At 37.6% G+C, this 22,415-nt stretch overlaps 3 protein-coding genes across 4 annotated transcripts; all 3 read right to left on the bottom strand.

Annotated features, from left to right (window-relative positions):
* Positions 1-2,105: 2,105 nt before the first annotated feature.
* LOC141819988 (ethylene-responsive transcription factor 3-like) lies at positions 2,106-3,339 on the bottom strand. The gene has a single exon (XM_074707260.1). It carries the CDS (start codon positions 3,065-3,067, stop codon positions 2,444-2,446), a length of 624 nt encoding a protein of 207 aa, XP_074563361.1. The 5' UTR covers positions 3,068-3,339; the 3' UTR covers positions 2,106-2,443.
* Positions 3,340-5,234: 1,895 nt separating this feature from the next.
* On the bottom strand, positions 5,235-8,036 carry LOC141820066 (plant UBX domain-containing protein 4-like). Its single transcript, XM_074707349.1, has 4 exons — positions 7,496-8,036; positions 6,361-6,652; positions 5,814-5,909; positions 5,235-5,736 (listed from the first exon to the last, which is right to left on the bottom strand). The coding sequence occupies exons 1-4, from the start codon at positions 7,987-7,989 to the stop codon at positions 5,353-5,355; spliced, it is 1,266 nt and encodes a 421-aa protein (XP_074563450.1). The 5' UTR covers positions 7,990-8,036; the 3' UTR covers positions 5,235-5,352.
* An 825-nt stretch (positions 8,037-8,861) lies between these two features.
* Positions 8,862-22,187, bottom strand: LOC141820004 (histone-lysine N-methyltransferase TRX1-like). 2 transcript variants are annotated; one of them, XM_074707279.1, is made up of 25 exons: positions 21,484-22,187; positions 21,312-21,363; positions 21,158-21,232; positions 20,590-20,809; positions 19,519-19,642; positions 19,187-19,291; positions 17,692-17,891; positions 17,440-17,532; positions 17,143-17,240; positions 16,730-16,891; positions 15,261-15,386; positions 14,988-15,035; positions 14,784-14,901; positions 14,643-14,708; positions 14,509-14,570; positions 14,304-14,360; positions 14,077-14,145; positions 13,760-13,955; positions 13,356-13,637; positions 13,162-13,223; positions 13,009-13,086; positions 11,298-11,393; positions 10,322-10,425; positions 10,071-10,243; positions 8,862-9,165 (listed from the first exon to the last, which is right to left on the bottom strand). In XM_074707279.1, exons 1-24 carry the CDS (start codon positions 22,050-22,052, stop codon positions 10,102-10,104), a joined length of 3,204 nt encoding a protein of 1,067 aa, XP_074563380.1. In that variant the 5' UTR covers positions 22,053-22,187; the 3' UTR covers positions 8,862-9,165; positions 10,071-10,101. The 2 variants fall into 2 exon arrangements, with proteins under 2 accessions (XP_074563380.1, XP_074563381.1); XM_074707280.1 differs by having other exon boundaries at positions 8,862-9,001.
* Positions 22,188-22,415: the final 228 nt, after the last annotated feature.

The following is a 22,415-nucleotide window of genomic DNA, read 5'->3' as shown; positions in this document are numbered from 1 at the left end:
AAATCTCAAAGATGGTTTTCCCGTCTATTTCACAAACATTTCTTGTTCTCATGATCATCTTTAACTTTGGATGTGGTGGTGAAGTTGTGGTGGTGATACTCATCCGTCAGTCGTATTATCGTCAAGATCTTCGAGTGCTAAATTCATTTGTGTTTGCAAGAGACTGGCATTGTTTCTAAGACAGGAGCTGAAGATGTCATGACCCTTTAGATCGACAAGACAATTGTGTTAAGAAAAAGAGCCTTATCGTGTTCTTGAACAAAATGCATTTGCAACTGAGTATCGGCACATTTCAATAAGGAAAATTACCCTCAGGCAGATCCCAATGGCCTGCACATAAGGAACAGCTAGTTAGTGTACCTTCAGAAGTAAACTATTTAGATAATGAAGTTGGGTTTTGCAGGATGAAGAATGCAAAACCACACCAGTTGGAAATCAGAAGTTCATCATCATCATATATGAAGAAAAATTGTAAGAATTTAATATATTTTGTAATAAAAATAAGAAGATCATTTAGTGGTTCAACAACTCTAAGAACATTTCATCTTTTCATTTCTGCCACCATTCAAACAGAAACGAAATGAACAAGTTTGTGTGCCTTTTAAGTACTACAAAGTAAACATGTAGAAACAAGACTTCCATCCACTATTTTCCAACCAGTCATTTCTCTCCTCATGAGTAAACAAGCTTTAAAGTTTAGCCATCGACACTCGAAAAACAAACTGAATGCAACAATGGTTGGAGATTGCTTGCGCTAGAACTAGAAGTGAATACATAAGCTCAAGCCTAGCTTTCAAATCGAAAATAATTAGATTTCTGAGAGCAGAGTGATTGAGAAATCTTAACCAATTCATAGCAACCATATGTTGAGTGAATCGACTAGAACAAAAGATATTGCAACAGTAACTACTACAAAACAACAAAAACAGTAAAGTAACCAATTTGCGGTTGAGTTGATCATATTTATCATAGCAGATATTACAAAAAGAAAAGTTCGCAAGTTCGTTTGACAATCAAAGTCAAAAACCAGAAGGATGATTAGTTGAATGAGTAATTGAAAAGTTGCATTCCTAAATCATGCACTGCCTCTAATTCAAATGCAAACGAGAAAATACTAGATCAAATTAAATAGGCTGTGATGCTCAACAAGAGAAACTAAATGAATTACAAACTTGATGAAAAAATTGCATATCGCTTCGAAGGTAGCTCGCTCTAGAACAATAAAGGAAAGGAAAATTACAAGCCAGAATTTGCTGCAGCTTAGTAAGTAAATGCAATATTTTCAGAGCCTTATTGAGCTACAAAAACTTGTATTGCACAAGCAAATTTTTTACATTGCCAAAGAAAAGAAATTGTTGGACAACATCATCAACTTAAAATTTTCTCCACCAATTGTAGGGAAAAGGAAAGTAATAAATAAAACAATATTTTGTAAGCATCTACTAAATAGCTTCTGCAATGAGTGAATTTGGAAGCTAATGACACAGCAGGTTTTTAAAAAGATGTGCACTTGTGCAAAACCCCTATCAAATAAGAGCACCAGGAAAGAAGCATAGAAGCAGTAGTTCAAATACCTGTTGCTCCAGGAACATGTTTAAGAACAGAATGTTATTCATCTAAAAGCCCCCAAGTGACAAAGAATCTACCAAACAAGTGAGCATAAATTTGGTGTAGAAGAGTAGAAGACAAAGAAAAAACCTGCAGATAATTAATTCCCAGTATTTCAATTTTCAACAAGTATAGGATCAGATAACACCAACATTAGCTTTATGATAATCCAAGGCATCAAGATCTAAGCACCACAATTAGTGAATAGCAAGTGAAACTCAACTATGAAATCGAACAACTGTCAAACACATTTTGTGCATGACTACCGCAAGAAACATTCCACAGTAGGTTGAGAGATCTCTTTTACCATTTAATGTGCTAAAGCAAACGAAGAACAGGAAGAAAAGAAGCACAGTCAGAATCCAAATACTCAACAGGATCAGTTTAGAGATCTGAGAAGGCAATCATAAATGATAAGAACTGTGAGTTCTAAAATCTTACTTTGGAAACAATATTTCTCTGGGGCTTCTCATGGCATGATCACCAGAGGCTGTTAATGAAATCACAAACAGGGGGGAATATCTTGGTCTATTGGAAGAAAAAGGGAAATTTTACATTCATTTTGATTTTTGTTTTCCTCTTTTTAAATGAATATGAGGGAATTGTTTCTACAGAAGACAAGACCAGATCAAACGCAAACCTCAGATTTGGTTTCATATCACCCCATTCATATATTCTAGACCAAGCTTTTAAACTGCAAATACAACCCCATAGACGTAGATCTAAGTATGCAGTGACAAAGATCGATCGATTTTGTGAGAGAAGAAACGCAATCGATAAAGAGGGAAAAAAACATTTTTTGAAACTATTTTGTCTTCTAGGCCGATAACGAAGATCAGAGGCGGAGGATGGTGTCCCGGAAATCATCATCAGGATACGGCGGGAGGTTGAGATCAAACGGCAGTGGATGCCGCCAAAAAGATACGATGTCGTCGTCGTTATCAACAACGGAGGAAGAGGATCCGCAGTCGCTATGGCAGTCATCGTCGCCGGTCAGAACACGAGGGGCCGGCGGGGGTTTGGCATGCTGCCGTATGCGTATCGGCATCGACGAAGACGGTGGCCTCGGGCCGCTGAAGGACTCCACGGTGCTGCTGTGACTGCTGGAAGCCGGACGTTGAGCAGGCATCGGCGGACGGTGATGCTGGCCATGAAAGGGGAAAAGGCCAGCCGCCGTCACGGCTCGAGGAAGGGGAATCGGAAAGGCGGACGCCGACAAGGGGAAGTTAGTTTTGGCCTTAGGACCCCGTAGAGCTACGGCCGCCGCGTCGTAGGCTCGGGCGGCGTCCTCGGCGGAGTCGAAAGTGCCGAGCCAGACCCGCGTCTTCTTCCCCGGGTCGCGGATCTCCGCCGCGAACCTACCCCAAGGCCGCTTCCGCACGCCGCGGAACCGCTTCTCCGACGCCGGCGACGCAGACGCGTCAGCAACCGCCTGCGCACGGCTCTTCCTCATCGCCATCGTTCCCGACCCCCTTAAGAAAAATCGGTCCACCGCCCTCTAAGCTGTGAGCAACTTAGTATCAGAACCCCGACGCCGAGAGGAAGCTAGGAACGAGAAGACGCTTAGACGGCGGATCTCGCACGATTCATCGCCATAATCGCGCTCGTTGTCTTCGCGATTTGATCTCCCGCTCGCGATCTGGATCTCCACCACCGCCTCCGCTTCGTCGTCTCTTCCATCTCCGCCTTCTCCGCCGGCCAATTTATTTTATGCACCGCGGTGGTACATTTCTGGGTAGGAATTGACGAGAATGGCCAAAGTTCTTTTAATATTTAATTAATGAAAATTAATTGCTACTCTGTGAACGCGGAGGTGATCTGCGGTGGGATAACGTTATTACTCTCTTCTACACACAAAACAGAATACCAGACCAGTCATTGGTTCTTCCCTGGGACCTACTTCTAGTGCCGGTCAATGTGGGCAACGCTACAGAGGTGATCGGAACCAAACCCGTGAAACCTGCAACTGCGGGTCGGGTTTGAATCGGATCCTTGAATCCTGTAAACTAATCTGGATAACATTCAGAAAATATATTTTTATATATTTATTTATATTAAAAATACAGACATTATTTGGATTTTATTAAATTGCACTTGATTTGGATAAAAGCATTTCTTTTGATTTAATATTAAAATAGAGTATTTTGGTAAGGTGCAGTTAATTTTAAAATATAACTAGCACGATATTGTGAGCTGTGCCTATACGTGCATTTAATTCGTCCACGTGGCTTCGTGTCCGGTGCCATCGGGAACGGGAAATACATACCAAACTCGACCGGGAAAACGGGTCAATCCGCCGCCGCCCCAAAACTTGGTGCGGTGACGTGGCCAGCAACGCCTTGGCTTGCAAGTTTCGTATTTGCAAGAGCGCTTGCATTACATGCGACGGAATGGTAAAGGAATGGGGCACAGAAGGTAATTGAAGAAAGACACGTGGCCAAGTGACATCCTTTATCGTAACCCGAGGCCGACACTGACCCGTCGAACCCGCTCTGGATCGCGGCCAGACCGGACCGGTCAAAGGCGTGCAGGCCTGCCTTCTGAACAATAATAATTCTCAAATCGACTTTTTTATTCCTCTTTAATTTCTTTTTCAAAAACATTTAATAAAGAAAAGGAATTCCCGTGAATCGAGATGGAGAGAGAAAGTGAGTTTGAAATCGACAGGTAAACGAAAGGCAATGGGTTCGGTTCACCGCCGTGGCTCGTGGAGGTTGGCCCGGTTCGGTTGACTCAATCGACTCAATTCAGTTGGCGGTAAGATTGTTCTAGAGAAACTTTAGCAAAAGCTGGATTTTTCTAGAACTTACTCAAATCTGAAAGGGAGAGCCGCGGCCCCACCGCTCCGGGCCGCCACCGGCACCTCCGCCGCGTCGTCTTCTTCCGCCCGCCACGTCCTCGTCAGGCGCAGGACATTAAAAGTTTATTAATGAACAGAATGAATTATTCAACATTGTTAATATAATTAAAAGTTCAATAATATTATGGTGCAAAACTATTAATTACTTGGGCTTCCTGACTCTCCCTTGCCTTCATCCTGCTCACTGAGCACGACTCTAGTGGTAGAATAAGTCGCAGTTGATTCAGTATGGTCGAAGAGCAGGAGCATAAGGGCAACTGAATCGTCAACGCCATGGAATTGTTCGTAGGACGGTAGTCATTTGGTTTTCGAAGGTTTCTCGAACTACCAAGCTAAGCAAAGTGATGGAGGACTTCTGCAAGCACAATGGCATTGAGCTCAGACACACTAATTTCACTTTCGACTTCTGCGAGCACATCTTATTTCCCGTTTGCAATCACTAACTGTTTCACACTACATTCGATATGAAACTGTCTTCGGTTATCCGAGATGGAAGCACATAAATGGTGTCATGGCGCGCGAACCAGGTTGTAGGAAGAAAGACTTGTTATCTCACTTTGCCACTTTGTGATAGCAAGACGAAGAAGACACCAATGAAGACGACATATGGACACTAGTTAACTCACGTTACTAATTTCAAATGTTTGTTGCCATTTGTTTGAAAACATTTATTGAAGCTGGATACGATAGTAAATAAATAGTGAAACTCAACTATTTAAGATTGACTCTGCATTCTTATAAAGAACACTCAAAAGACACCAAGATGAGTTCATGATATTTTCTTACCAATTAACGATTAGAAGCAATTCCCTAAGGTTTTTTCAGATAGTTTCGGCAGTTGCAATACGACTATGTAGTCCAATAGCAATGCAAATAAAGGAAAACTAGCCTTTTTGAATGATGACTGAGTTCGCAAGGCCTGCTTCATCGATCGTCTTGTCGAGATCATTCAGTTGCTTGGGCGGGAAACCAACCGTCTGCAACTGGTAAGTCCTAGACGAACCAGGCCTCGATGCGTCGATGAATGCTCTGATGTGGCCTACAGTATGATGCAGATTGAAGCGTGCCACCATGCGTGTGCCATCTGCTAACCTTAGCTGAATTGAAGTGGAAGGCAAGAGAGGATCGACCGAAAGGCCTAATAATGATGGAGCAACAGCACTGGATGCATCACTAGCAGCTGTAGGCTCAGTGGCTGAGTTATCGGACGATCCACCTCCGAGAGTCCTTCCTACACCTTGAAATGCAGTAGTACGTCTCACAGGTTCCTGTCGAAGAGAGGCAATCTAGATCATGAGAGCTCAGCCTATAAGAAAATGCAGAAGTAGTTTCCAAGGAAACATACAGAATAATCCTCTTGCCGGCGTATGAGATTCACATTTACAGCAGTCCTCCGATCTGCTGGTTCAAGCTCTTTGGGGCATTCAGACTTTGTAATGCTCTATGAAAGAACCACCACAATACATTGAAAGATAAAGCGCTAAAATAGTAACTGTGCAAATTTTGGACGAAAACCATAAAAAAAATAGGAAACAAACAAAAGTGGAGACTATCCTCGGGTGTGTTAGATAGCACTCTTGTGATTTCTTTGGATATATACCCGCAATAAAAAAATGTACAGACCAGTTAACAAACCCAAATGACATAAGGATGCTATTGGTGTTTGGTGAAACAGAATTTAGTAGCTATTATTCGACCTCTTAAATGCACAGTCAATAATAATGTTGGACGAAGTCAACATTAAGAAAATATCAACTGTTATTTGCTGCTGAGACAGTAAAAAAGAAGAATAAAATTGATCACGAGGAAAGATGAGTGGTAGTCTTTTGTTAGTTGAAGATCATAATTAGTTGAATACTTCTCAATGGATGAAAATAGTAGAAGCTATTTACCTCCAGAAAGGAAGCATTCTCAGGATCCTCAAACCTCCGTAATGGACCATCATTCACAGTAAATCCATTCCTCCAGAAATAAATGTTGTGCACAATATTCTCCGCCCGATCAGGAACAGGAGCAGATGGTACTGATTCACCAGACAAAAGCCTACCAGTTCCAGTAAAACTTCTTGAACTAGAGGATTGTGAAGGCTCAAAAGTTCCTTGGCCGGCACCCATTCTCCGGGCTTGTTCAAATATAGCATCTACGTTATTGCCACCTTGTGATGGATCTTGAACAAGCATGCCACTGCATGGTAATTATATAAACAGCATAAAAATCATTAATATTTCACCATGTCATATTCTAATGAATATCAATAAGAGGTTTGGTTATCTTATAAAAGTTGAAGTCCTTTAGGAATGCATTAAGTGATATCAAGCTCAAACACAAGAAGGTTAGTCAAATTATAGGTCAAGGTCATTAGTTATGTTTGGCTAGAAGTGGTGTTATACAAGTTTAATTGAGATGTGTTGATTTCATATGCAAGTCTTCCTTCCTTCAAATCCTGATGCAAGTATGATTTGGTCGCAGACCTAAAAATTCAATCATGACTAACATCGGAGCAAATCATACCTGGCCAAGTTTAATGGCACAGATTCGGCATTGTCACCAGAAAATATTGTCTAATTCATTCAAATCATATAACTACATAACATAATAAGAATCAAATGTTAGGTCAAACCTAATGCATACAACAAAAATGTGATTTGGATTTTGCTCTTTTACATGCTTTAATTAGATAAAATTCTAATAGTAGCTAGGTCTCAAATCACATTTTGAGGTACCAACACTGTGTTAAGAAAATGAGTGATTGAATGCCAATCTCTGGTGAAGCATGCTTAGGTAAATCCTTCAATAAAGCCAACAAGAGTTTCCTGTCACTAATTTGAATTTGATCATATTGAGCTCGTCTCTGAACAATGATCTGTAAATTGGTCGATTTCTCACTGATCTATAATTGTGGCACTCAAAGATTCACAATACTCTAATCCTCCTCATGTGAAGCATTCAAGAACATACTAAAACCAGTAAAGTAGAAGAAATAGATTCAGCTTATTGAGATCAAGAATTTCATCGTTAAAACAATACCTTTTCTCGCCACCGGTGTAGTACTCCTGCGGCCCATCCTCGTCGCTATCAGAGTCCGGATCTGCTCTCCTGTTGAGATCCGCAAGGGTACGGATGGTCGACCGGCTTCCCGAGGGCTTGGATGCCTTCTTATCCCCTCTTGAACCGGGTGCCGTCGCCGCCCGAGTCTCCCGGGGTGGTGACGCAGCGGCAGCGGTCGTCGAACGCGTCACCCGCGCCGGAGGCGCAGAGTCAAGGGACTCCTCCGTTGGGAGGTAGTCCTCGTCCTCGTCGTCCGGGTCGTGGGCGTCGTCCTGGCCTCGGTGGAGGGGCGATCGGTGGCCCTGGGGATCGGCCTGGTGGTCGTAGAAGGAGACGATGGCGGAGTCCAGATTCCAGCCGTGGCTCTCGAGGAAGAAGAGGGCTTCTTCCTGGGTGGAGGCGGCGATGCCAACGAAGGTCTCCGCAAGCCTCTTCTTCTCCTCCTCCTCCGGACCACCGCCACGTGCCTCCATCTTCGATACCCTTTCGCTTCTTCCCGTTCCATTTTTAAAATCTAGCAAGAGTTTTCGAATTGGGCTGTGTAATTGGGCTTAATTGAGTTCCAGTGAGTGCGTTGAATCGTCAGAACTTTCTTGCCAATCGTTTATATTTTTATCTTAAAAAAAACTAATATCTTACTATATTTGTTATTTGATGTTGATCGATAATATTTTATTGTTATGAGAAATTCAACAATTTCATTTATTTGTATTTAGGTGGATATCAGTTTTTAGAATTTATGCAGATGGTCAGTTTAAGTAGAATAATAAAACACTAGATTTTATTAGCATCACTAGAACAAGAGAAACTAGATGAGCCAGATAATCAAGGCTCAAGTGAGCCTTGACGATTAAAAACTATGCCCACAGGCTGAATTAATATGTAATTATTTTTAAAAATAATTAAAAATTTTAAAGAAACATTGAAAAATTTCAAAAAATAGAAAAATAAAAAATTGGAAAATGAGCATAAACAGCTAGGCCAAGCTTGGAGGCTACTACCCGACCGACCGGAAAACCTAATCAGGCACGACAATAACATGAAGGATAACAGTGTTCAAGATTATGAAGTCACAAATTTGAAAATATTAGCAAGTGTTTTAGCAACTTGAAAATACCAAAGGACATTTAAGCAAACAGAATACTCGCCAAAATAACCGCAGCAAATTAGCTTTCCTAAGTAGAACCAGAACAAGAAGAAGCACTTGTCATATAAATAATTGAACATGATAACAGATACACATGCTGTTCAATATCTCCTACTTCGAACTATGTACACAGGCTTTTCTTTCGCCCACCGAAGGTAATCAAGATAAAAAAAAAATTAAATGCATGGAACAATCACATGCAACTAAAGAAATCGATGACATTAAGTATTGGGGGGAAAAACATCTCGTTTAGGATAATCAAATCATACTCATATCTGACTATTTGTCAGAAGCATAATTAACAAGGCCGAAACAATTGATGCATTCGGTGATGAAATCTGCAGCAATAAGAGGATAACAAATAAGTGATTGGAATTGTAGAAGAATGAGAAAGAAGCTTGTTCAATAGCCGTCAGATGTTCTAAATCTATTGCTTTTCCAAGTAGAATAACTGCATAGTATTGATCTATGAAAACTGCAAGACCAGCCGTAATGTTCGCTTCTGGAATATAGAAGAAAACCACATGTTACAAGGATTGCCACGAAGAGAAAAACTACTACATGGCGTTAGAACAAAATTGGCATAAGCATAACATCTCAAAACCACATGTTACAAGGATTACCAAGAAGATAAAAACTACATGGCGTTAGAGCAAAATTGGCACAAGTATTACATCTCATGAAAGGTCAAATAAAGGCACAGGTTAAATCATAGAACGAGTACAAAAATACTTTGTCAATTAATTTATAATAGAAAAAGGTTGCGGAACTCAATTAATTCGTCAAACTGATTTCCCATTCAAGGTTAAACAAAATAATGACACTTTGGTATTGCTTTACCTCAAAATCCTGCTTGAACACGTTTGACCAACGTAGGATTCTAGTATGGCGTTGATACTGACTAAACCCAATTGGCAATAATGCAGTGGACAGACCAAAAATGGGATGTTAATAAGAAACACCCACTGACAAGATCTAAAATATTGTTGGACAACAAAATTTTATTTAACATTTTTATTTAGAAAACTTAGTTCAACTGGCCAAATAGTCAGGGCATTAGACTATTTTTCTTTGAAGCTTTGAAGCAATAGAACCAAGTGAAGTCGGATTTATCATGAAATGATCCAAACAGATTTATTTTAAACCTTGAGCAATAGAACTATCAAAATAGCATCTAGATAACAGATATAAAATTATTCACCACTTAACTATTGATTTTTGAGGACCTTCCAATATCCTACTGTTTTTGATGTTTGGAAACTTCTAAAGCTATATCACGGCACTACAAGGTGTTGGATATTCACTTCATGCATAAAATGTTGCTTATGTTTTTAAACAAAGAATACAAACATAAAAAAAAACATAAGTGAGATTCTCAAATAAAGGGATTATCAATCAAATACCCACCCTAGGCTCAATGGCTTGACCAAACTAAGCCTCATTCACCTTTCAACTGAGTTATTTCACTTAGAGGTACACGGATTTTGGCAACCTGTTCTTCTGCTTCAGTGTCATTGACAATCCCTCGACATCTTGGAAAGCCACAATAACAAGCAAGTCGTTCGTCGCTTGAGAAAAATCTGATTCATTGTTTACAAGTAAGAATATACATCATAAGAGAAAAAAAAATAGGCATAGGAGCATGTTTCAAGCAGTACCTATAGTCATATGTCAATTCCTCCCACTGGTTAATATCACGCTTTGCAAATATAATTATATGCTCGTCACCATTAACACTTATGACCCTCGAATAACAATTGGGCTGCAAAAGTGTGAGCATATTAAGAATTTTAAATTAGCTGGTAAGGAAATGGAAATATATATAAAAACTAATATTGCAGAAAAAAAAATATGGATCAGAATGAATCGGTCATATTGAGCTCCAGAAATAGAAAACATATCAGAAAACCACCTTTCAAATATCAATGCAAAAGAAACAGTTTTTCATGATGAAGGGTAACTGCAATATAATTGATCTGCAACCTAGCTGGGACTGAGTCAATGACAGATGCATACAAGATAAATCAACAGGTTGATGCAACAAACTTTTCAGGATAAAAATGGAAAAATATATGGAAGCAATAATGCAAGTAAAAGCAGACTGCAGAGAATCACCATTTGGTGTACTAATCTTCACTCGAATTTATGTTTTGGTATAAGCTTGGAGTGAACAAGCAAAAGATGCATTCAAAAGAGTCAGCCTTTTGGAAGAGTTCGAGATAGTTTCAGATTGCCTACATAAAACACTACTTTGTGCTAATAAACTAGGAAGTTGACATGAATAAAATTTTCAGAATTACTTTAATATCTAATCACCATAAATAATGGAGCGTATGGATCCAGAGAAATGTAAAATGTACAATATATATCATGTTTAACTAATAGAAGATGGTCATTATTAACTCATTTCAGAATAAAGAATGGAAAATGGCAGGCTACTAAACTTGCTGTATGCATAGTTAGTCCAAGTACAAGCAAAAAGTGAAATGCAGCTGGAACAATTAACAGAAATTAGCTAGTACATCAATGATAAAGAGATGAAGGTATTTCCTTTCTTTTGAGACAGAGATAAAAAATGCTTTTTGCAAAATTCCACAATAGAATTTTAATTAAATTCAAGATGAAATATTTTACTTCACAAGAGTGATTAATCAAATGAGCTATGCTTCCTGCCCTTGTTGCATCAATTACACGCTCATCATCTATACGGAACATATATGTCCCAGCACCCTGCAAACAAGCACAGGTAATTAAGTGTTTGCAGTTGTGTTTCTCTTTGGCAACAAACAAATGGGTATATTATGTCATTTATTTCCCAAGCAATATCTTGAAGAAATATAAACAATCGGAAGATAGTAGCAAACATAGTTAGAGAAGTTTTATGACTAGGCCAAAAGCCCTCACAACATGAAGTTATTGTGATAACAGAAAACAATGAATTATGAATTAAGGTTGCCAAGGTGCTTGTATGAACCATAAGCAAATCAATCTTGGCATTTCCTAGAACAAAATTAAGAACTTAAATACTCCAGGAGGAGCAAGTTCAAAGTAGCAAATAGCTGCAAAACAATTGCAAAGAAATGCAAATGTTGCAAATGGCATTTACAACTATGTTGTTTGGTTGACAGCAAATACAAAACAATTCTACATAAAACTATATCTATTAAAAATATTAAGATATATGATGAGGGACATGTTTTCATTATTTATACTTATTATTGGCTCATTTTAATACCAAATAAAATGACATGATGATAGAGTAAAGAATTGGTTGAACACAAGTACAAAAACAGAGTTCCTAGACAGTTATTATGATGGATTTTAGAAAAGAAACAATCATCTAACAAGGATATTGATATGATAAAAGATGATGATGTAGTAACTGATTGGACATATTTCTTATAGTTACTGGGTTACTCAAATGTCAAAAGTTAATTATTTGCAAATGAGAAGCCATGTATTATTTGCAAATGATATCATGCTAATTAGTGAACTGTAGAGAAAAACTTTAGAAATCATATGTTTAAATTGAGTAGAAGTATAAAACTGAACAGGGGAATGTAGTTTCAATAATAAGAAAGGGGAATAGTTGAGGTGGATGTATATGAAATTTCCATAAGAATTATAGATGTAATGGGTCTATTATTCATCAAGGAGTCATCAATGAAGACGACATTAATAGGATAAAAAGTAGGTTGAAATAAGATGAGTTTTTAGAGAATTGTGAGACCATCGTGTGCCTCGTGGCCAAAAGAAAATTTTTCAAAACTATAATACAACCTATTATAGATTATGGATCATAAGCAGTTACAAAATAATACATATAAAAGTTAATGGAACAGAAAATGAAAAATGGTAAAATGAATTAGTGGTGTTACTAAAAAATGAAAAGTATTAATATACAAGAACAACTATGTGCAACTTCAACAGATCAAAAATGAGAGAATTAAAAATTACACAGACATGTTCAAAAATTTTCAATGGAGTCTACGGTTACACAAGTTGAAGCAATAAATTGAAACTGCAAGAAATACAAAGAGATGAGATGAAAGGATTCCAATTGACATAACAAATAATGATTTAAGAGATCTAAATATTAATGGTTCTACAGCTTTGCATAGAGTCAATGAATAAACAAAATATGAAGTCCTTAAATTGTGTTATTTTCCATTGAATATAGGATTTAATCCTCTAAACTGACATATGGTAAGGTGATTTCTAATATAAGCTTTCCATTGAAATTATATTTGGAAGACAAAAACCAAATATACTTACACTTCATTTTATCATTAGAACAATGTACCTGACTTCAGAGTAGAGAAACAATAAGACAAGGAACACTTACAACCAACGAATTATAAATGAAGCGCTCTCTTATATCTGCTATTGTTGGCCGAACAAGTTCGCCTATATACTCAATTACCTGCATCAAAACAATACTTACTTTGATGAGATAAACTATCCAACAAAATCCAGAGAATCAATCAATGATGCATACCATGTCCCCAGCCTTGTGCAAAAGTTTAGCAAAAACACCAAACCCGTGAATTTTCGATTTTCCTATCAGAGAAAGCGCACATGTTTAATGTTACAAATATAGAAAGCTACTGGATTACAACCATTGAATGGTGAAAACAATACAATGTCAAGGTATTTGACTACGAGTAACTTAGTTGAAAATACTGAACTGACCAAATGCAAGACGCCTTCTGAATGTTGTCTTCATGTTTCTGTACTTTTCAGCCATTGAACAAACACTACCATGCTTCTCAGACTCAGAAGCACTCTGATTAGAATCATCCAATATGCACTGAGCTTGTGAAGAAATACTGCTTGATAAACCACAATCATTTGCATTTTGACGATAACCTGTGACCAGATATGGCTGGTTCTCTATATACAATCGTTTTCGAGATGCAGTGCCAAGAACCTGAGGTTGTTTCTGACCACGTCTCCCAGAGAAATTATATGGCTCTATTCATTAAAAACAAAATGTTCAATGTTCAAAAGAAGCAAGTCCTATGCCATTTATTACGTAATTGAACAAAAATGTAATCGATGCAAATTGTGTTAGAACATATAGCACACATCTTTACCATTCCTAGCACAGCCAGAAGCATTGGGTGCAGGAACAAAACTTGCATCTAGCTCTGGGGGTAAACTTAAGCTGTTATCTGTAGGCGGCCTTTCCTTTGATGGCTGTCTATGTTTCTTGCAGAAAGAAAGTAAGCGGATGCATTGATCATCATCCTCGTCCAGTGACATGAGATGAACTTTTTCTTCATCCTCTAACTTTATACAAAAAGATAAACAGTGCAAAATATACATATCAAATAGTGCAACCTAGAAGTACAAACAAGGATATCAAAAAATAAAGATCCTGAATGAAGGGATGCCTGACAATAACAAATACCTCAACACATAGACCAGCAGCACGTGCACAGAGAGGATGATATGCCACTCGACAAGTGTTGTGAGAGCACTGTTAAGATATAATTTTATTAAGCTAACATGTTGTTTACTGATGAAACCAGATGGCTTACATGCATACACAGTTGATAGGGATTTATTTCATAGGAAAAGAAATGGTTCGATGAAATTTGAATATTGGTAAAGGCAATAAATTTTACAAATTAAAACCTGTATGCAGGCTCCATAAGCTACCCCACAGATGCTGCACAAAAGTTTCCACCTATCCTGGTATATCATTTCAAAGAAAATAATATCAATATTGAAAATTTACATTGAGGAGAACAGAATTGGTATAGTTCCAGAGTACCCAAAAAAAATACAAAACAAAATAAAATGTATCCAATAACTTGTCCATAAAAAATGAAATATGTACTTTGTGAATTCTGCATATTCCATCAATAGGCTCCATTCTCTTCACATTTACAAGGCATGTCTCTGTGGATAATTTATTAAGTTAATCATGATCAATTTATCCATTATCACTCAAATTTATGGGTCGTCAAATACCAGGTATCCACATTGCACAGGTGAGGTGAGCCCAACGACCATCTGTTGTAGGTTTAATTGCACCACCTATTAGAATTATAGTTTTAGGTTTAATCGATGACATCAATGCCAAAGATCTCTAAGATAACTATACAACTTTACCAAGAACAGGACAGAGACAACATTTTGGAGGAATCTTTGGTGCCCCAGGCCGACATAGATTGCAGAGCCAAATAGCTTCATCTACTGGTTCCAATTCACCATAGCACTTGGCATGAACCTTGAAAAAAAAGCAGGTATTAAAAACTATGGATTGGATCTATATGTAATTGGATACGAAGTAACATTAAACTTAAACAGGTGTACCATAATTCGGCATTTGTCACACTGCAGAAATAAATTGTCCTCATATTCCTGCATAATAGATCAACTGTTTTACATAAAAGACTCATAAGAAAAGAGATTCCGCAGACACAAGTGATTTTAATTGATAGCAAATAATATATATATATATATATATATATATATATATATAGACACACACACAAAGGGGAAAAAGAAAGAAGCATGCAACCAACACCAACATTTGTAGCCAAACTAATGTGAAGGAAATTACACACTAGGACAAAAACACTATACCTCGTCCATGTCACAAACGCCACATCTGTCAAGATCTTTCCAGTCAACGCGAACAGCTCTGTATCCCATGGACGAATCGCCACAGTTTTCAGAATACTTTGAGCACAATCTAGAGTTCGGAAGTTCCTAATGATTTAGAAATTCATCATGAAACCAGATTAATACAGAATAATCATACGCTTAATTAGACATGCACAACTGTTAGTCTATGAAGCTTTGTAAGTTAGTATCTATAAAAGACAGCAATGCCATAAGTTAATATATATTAACTTCAATTTTCATTGTGAGACTAAACTAGGATGTCACAAATTGTGTTCTCCCTATATCATCCAGCTATAATGGATGAACATGGCAACATACGTCTATATGGATGAACTTTCCAGAAAAACTAAAAGGAGGAATAATAATTAGTTGGATGTCAGAACTCCACTACATGCGCTAATTTGAATTCAAAATTATCAAGATAATGCGAGGGGTTTCATTACATTCACTGATTCCTCCCTTTGAGTTTTATATTTCTTTCCAATATCTTTAACAATCATTACAAGCTTTTTTGCTCCATCACCTTATTGAATCTTAAGCATCGAATAGAGGCTAAAATTTTAATTTCCTCCTTCATTGGTTACATATAAATAATGTGATATGCCTTGGTCCTTATCTTTTAAAAAATAAAACATGTTGAAAGATAAGGTTATGTTTGCTAGCTACAGATAAGTAGCTTTTCTATTCTACACAAGCTCCTCCATTTGCTTTTTTTACTCAATAGGTACTGATAGCAAATAAAGTAGGTGAAATTGCCATCTGCAATCAGATTTCCGCATGCTTAAAGGATTGAGAAGGAATCATTTAAGTTGCCTTGTAAAGTTGGTTGTTTCTCAGCACTGTGGTTATAATGACATGAGTTAGGTACTGACCTTTCATCAGCATGAATGCTATCAGCAGGAATATATCCCTCCTAAATATGAACTATTACTTTTAGGGACAGAAGAACTTAGATAAACTATGCTATCATCCAATTACAGGTAAAGGTGTTGATTTATGCTGATCTTGCTCTAGTAGACACTAGCTAAGCACCATGCTAATAAGGGAATATCTGAAAGACTCGCTAACCAAAAAATCATAGCATGAGATAGTCAAAAATTAACAGAGCCTACAACCAAATTCCAAATAAACCAAATTCCAAATAAACCAAATTCAAGAAAGAAGCAAGTTCTTAAACGGCAGCAAAACACATATCATGGAAAAAGAAAAGATATGGTAAACAAAATACACCAGCCACGAAGATGGTACAGAAAATCTCAGACTAAAATCTAGAAAAAGATAAATAGCCTAGAAATCATAACAGAAGTTTTTTGAGAAATAATACTATGCATAAGATTTTCATAAACTAAGGTAAAGGAATTCACACAATGACATGATTCAAAGAAAATGTAGGAAAGTATGTGGCATTAAATGAATATTTGACAAACCTGGATCAGTTGGGCTATCTGTGAGTTGGAGAATCCAAACATGCAAGACCCAGATTTCTGAAGATCACTTCCCTCCAGTTCCACTTGAATCCCATTGCATTGCTTATTCTTTATTCTGTTAAAGATTTCCTTCCAACAAGCACTTGGGGTTGATCCATCAATCTGGCATTTAGATGTAGTCGAGGATGATGGAGATAACACAAAAACTGAAATAGTATATAACACAACGATTCCTAATATACAAGATAATGTCAAACAAACCTAAAAATTATAAAGTGTCTTTGTTTAGCATGTTAAAATTCCCTCTTAAATGATAAGTTCATTTAATGCAGATTTAAGATCTATTCTTGCCAAGTTATATGCTTTATACAAATAAAATGGCATTTTATTTGAAAAAAAAAAAAGAATCAAACCTGCTCCCCATCTTCTGTAGTGACTCTAAACAAAGGCCGAGTTTTTATTTTAGGGTTCCTCAAAATTTCCATCTTATACAACATGACTAAACTAGGATCTGCAACACAAGTATATGAAAATAAATTAGCGGAGTCAAGTTCAAAAGAAAGGCCTAGATATTAATATTATTAAAGATTCATCAACTTATCAAAAGAAATTTTTCTTTCAGGAGAAGGAAGGTGAAAAGCCAGCTTTGCTAAGCTGTGATTTGTCAAATTGCAAAAAGGCAACATTAGTAGCAAGATGCAACATATTACCTTTAAACGACGTGAACTTCCGAAATGCTGTATATCCTTCAGGCCAAATGTGCTTCTTGCTATGGAAATAATCCGAATCATAAATTATGCTTCCTGAAAATTGATTGCAATACAGATATATAACTACAATTTCATTTTAAAAAGCATAGTTTCAGATGCATTTGTCCTACTATCAACTAGTTTGCATGATGTATGCAAGTTGTATAAGTATATAAAAGGATTTCAATGCTGAACATTCTAAGGATTGATTACCTAAGCTAGTTACACAAAGATTTCCTATTTCAATAGGTGAGGCTATAGTATGTTCACCCCCACTAATTGTGTAGCTTGCTGAAAGATCATCATCAGAATTTTCTCCTTCATCCTCTCCTGACCCAGCCCTAATATCATCAACCTCAATACACTTTTGCAAATGCAGCATGCTCTTCGGAAGTTGTTGCTCGATCAAATACCTGTTGGGAAATACTTTTACAGGTAAAAAATAATGTGTAGTCCAACTTATACAGCTACAGATGAAATACCTGCCATTCAAACATAAGTGAAGGGCAAAAAGGTAGGGGAAAAGGTATAGCATTTGAAAAGAAACACAATAAGGATACTAAAGACAATACGGAATCTAAGTGGCGATCGAGTTAGAAAGTGGAAATTGCAATACTCAGCTGAAAAGTCAATTTTTAGATTGTGAAAATCTTCAGAATAAGATAATGTATTAATGGCACATCAGTTTAGTCCCACACCATTGCAAGTTGAAGCTTTATAAGATTAGATGAGCTATTAATAACTTGGCTATCAGCATTTTGTTATGCACAACCGGAGATACTAAAAATAAACACAAAAGAACAAGAATAGACCAGAAAGAATGATAATATGATATGTTCTCCAGTCATGACTCAGATGAGACATGTGACCCACTAACTTGTAACACAATAACTGACTTAAAATGCTTATATGCAGTTACAGTCTTTTGCTCATTCATTTTTTTTATTATTTTTTTGTAATATCTTCAATGTTTTATGAAATGTTTAAATTGAAGTATAGTAGCTCAATTATCAAAGCTTATAATGCTTCGTTATTAGCCCACAGCTCAATCATATGGGAGTAAACTAGGGCATCAGGACATCATTTCTTCAATTTATGCAAAAAGGAATAGCTTGTGATTCTAGCAGTTTATTAACGACTTTTGGTAAAAACTTTAAACTATCAAAATACACCTCTCATTTTTCTTCATTGTATAGGCAAAGAAAACACTGAACAAAGGTCCTGGCAATCCAAAATGCATCAGAAAATAATGCATTGCACCATATGTTAGCCTATACATGGAACTATTGTTGCACATCTTTAGCAATGTACTTCCAGATACCATTATGTAGCTATTTGTGATGGTCGTACCTTCATGGATTGGAAATGACAACCAAATACAGCAGTTGCAGCTCTGATAACTTTAAAAGATACTTGGTTTATGGCATTTTGTCATTTTCAACTTCAAATGAGTAATGAAGAGCAAAGATTATATATGTGTACTACATGCTATTTGCTATATATATATATATATGCACTTTCAAACACGGAACTTGCTTACATGTAAGAAAAAGCATGGCAGTGAAACAATGGCCATATTATATGAAGTTCAAACAGACATAGCAACCTACAGAGTGCTGAAACTAGATGCAACAGGCAATCGGCTGTATGGTTTTTTTTAACTTTGAAAGAAAAGAATGGAAAATCACATATCTAAGAAAGCACATACATTTTTGCTTCATCCAAGCTTCGACAAAATCTTGCCTGCTTGCACTTCAGATGCAAAGAGGAAAGGAGGCCATTGAGAAACGGAATAGCCTGTTTCAACTTGATCCTGTAAAATAATTATTAAAAATGACCTTTAATGGTCTACATTATTCATAATAACGAATCCATAATCGCATATTGGTTTCTGAAAGAAGCACAATTTTCATGTCAAGCTCCTCTCTTATTCTAAGATCTGAAATTTTCAGAATCCAAACCAAAGTTTTTTTAAAAAGTAGAGAAAATGACTTTTATGAGATAATGTAAAATACAACAGCTCTTAAATAAGAACTCAACCTTGCAAAATCATGAGTCCCGAAAAACTGTACAAGGATAGATTCATTTGTCCGGGAGGGCTTCAAAGCTTTCTTAGGACCAAAATTTGATTCACTAACAACAACTGCTGGCCACATAGCATGCCCTGTCAGTGAGAATGTATATAATTAAGAAGATTCTTTAGAAGACTATGCAAATGCCAAACATCTTCAGCCCATCTAGCAAAGACAAATACAAAATTATGATATTCATGATAGTAGTCCCAACTGTTGGCATTTCAATCTAGCAATCAAATGTGAAACAATGTATTAGAAGTTACTTAGATCAAGAAAAAAGTTGGCCTCATAATTCATTAATGCAAAAGCATATCTGTATCCTTGTGTTCCAGTTTGAGCAAACATATCCAAATCCTACCAGTAGCAAATTTAAAATGTTCAAGCACATGCAACTAAGATAAATATGAAGTCATCACACATATTTATGCAACTTTATTATAGTCTAGCTTCCTCCATGAAACTACATTATAAGAATAGCATATTCAATCATGTTAGAAATTCCTATTATAAGACAAGAATGAAATACTCGATGTTGTGCCATCAGGGCAACTGATCCTTTTTTAGTACATAAAGTATTTCAAATAAGTATTAGCAGCACCAAAATGTGGATTTAATTAATAATGCCGATGTCAGATGTGAGAACAGATGGCCATAGAGTGAGAGCAAGAGAAAACATAAAAGAGATGCTATGTTGATCGATCTTGCAATATTCTGTCTCATGATAAATTGAGGATATATTAAGTTTTTACAGAATTTTCATGGTTGCAGCCACTAGCTACAAAGCATGTTAAGCAACAAAGTAAAGTATTAAATAATAAATTTACATTACTATCATATTAAATCTTCAAACAGTGTTGAGGGCATTCATCAAATTTGATACCAACATCTACGATAGTTACATTTTAAATAATTATGAAGATAATCATAAAGAAAATCTTTTCAACGTTCAATCAACTTCCTGCATAAAAGAATCCCTAATTTGTAATCAGCAAGAAACAGGTTGTATTAGATAACTACACCATAAATTTACACATACCTGTAAGTTTTGCCCATACAAGTTCACCTGGTTCAAGACCTTGACAATCGTGAAAGTTAAGTGCTAAAGCCAGCAATTCATTGTAATTGAGGCCTTTCTTCTCTAAGTTGGGGACACCACATTTCAAACATAAATCTTTCATTTCTACACAAGATAAATGAAACTTTATCTTTTCATTTGAGAGAATCAAATGCTCGACGTCATCATCCGCATATTTAACCTGCACTAAGTTGAGTTTGTTTGAGTTAAAAGATAAGGCATAATGTGCATTGAGTAACGATCTAGGGATATATAGGAAAATGCATATTAAGTGTGAACATATCAGCAATTAATCATGATAAAAAAAATCAGAAGAACGATCACAAAAAGCAAGCAAACGAGCTTTCAAACTTCCATATGCGTACTAGAACATATCACAGGCTCCTTATTTCATTTAACAGAATGCCACGAAAGAACTAAACAAGAGAAACGATGTACAGCAAGCAAAAGGTGAAGCTTCCAGACTGATGGTTTTTGGGAGGTGTTAGGAGATGAATGGACGATTCTCCAGACAAAATTCAATACATACTCTATGCTGCTTGGTGTCTGAATTGTACTCCGTGATGGAACCCTTGTACCAATCATCATCTATAGGCCAGAAAACCTGAAAAGGCTCAGTTAAAAGCTGATATCCCCAGAAAATCATTTAGTCGGCTACTCAGACAGTCATGGGAATTACTTGCCTTGCATTCCAAACCAATAAATGCATGCGGGTCTACGCCTTCAAGTTCCAGCCTACAAGAACAGAGGAAGCACCTAAGTACATACTGCTACTCAAAAATCCAAGAAAAAAAATCAATTTCTCTCATGAAACACTGTGTGACATAATCGGCATAGTGGCGAAGAAGAACTCACTCGACCCATTTTTTCACTTTGTTCCACCCAGAAGAATCCTTCTGAGGACCATGAACGTTCTTTTTCGCCTCAGAAAAATTGACCCGCTTACGGCCTTCATTTGATCGCAATCGCAGCCCGGACATACCGCTCAAAGAACCGGAACCAGATCCTAACCTAAGCAATTCGTACTTCATACACGTCCTCGCCTTAACAATCCTCGCATCCCCAATCGAATCAGCCGCGCCGTCGAGCCTCCCCTTATCATCTCCCTCACCCGACTGCTCCGACCCCGATTCGATCCGGGGCCGTTTAGCCTTCCGCTGGTAGACCAGAAACGGCTTCGCGGCGTCACCATTGCACATTCCCACAGGCCCGACATCCGAGGTCTTATCCTTACGACCCGCCTCCTCGCCCCCATCCGCCGACTCGCCGGTCATCCGGGCCTTCACCTTCTTGTACGCGACGGAGGAGGATCCGCTAGGGCTGACGCAGAGAGCGGAAGAGGAGTACACGCGGCCGAGCGGCATGTAGCGCACGGGGTGCTCGACCTCCTCCTCGTGGAAGAACTCCTCCGCCGCGAGCGCCATCGGCGACGGGGCGAAGCGGAACCGAAAGGTTTCGGCCCGACTAGGGTTTCCACAGGACCGAGAGAGGGAAAGAGGAGGTTTCCTAATTTTCGCCTTCGGGCCTCCCAAAATCGCCCGTTTCCCGCCCCGACTGGAACTCGGGTACACAAAGGCGTGTTCTCCTTTTGAGCCCCGAAGGTATTTATAGATACACCGTCCGAACTGCTCAACTAACTCCGTCATTTGCACTTCTTGCTTCGCCTTTGTGCTGAAAGCCGAAGCCAACTCTTCAGCAGACACGGGAAATCTGCTATTAATTGTTCAACAAATCTATTGCGTTCTTGAATTTTACTTATCAGATATTGATCGACAATTTAAAAGGTC

This window comes from Curcuma longa, unplaced genomic scaffold (genome assembly GCF_044706935.1).
Source record: "Curcuma longa cultivar G26 ecotype Majalengka, Jawa Barat unplaced genomic scaffold, ITB_CL_G26_1.1 utg2646_np1212_2152390_RagTag, whole genome shotgun sequence".
NCBI classification, from domain to species: domain Eukaryota; kingdom Viridiplantae; phylum Streptophyta; class Magnoliopsida; order Zingiberales; family Zingiberaceae; genus Curcuma; species Curcuma longa.
This window is presented reverse-complemented; position numbering and strand designations above follow the sequence as displayed.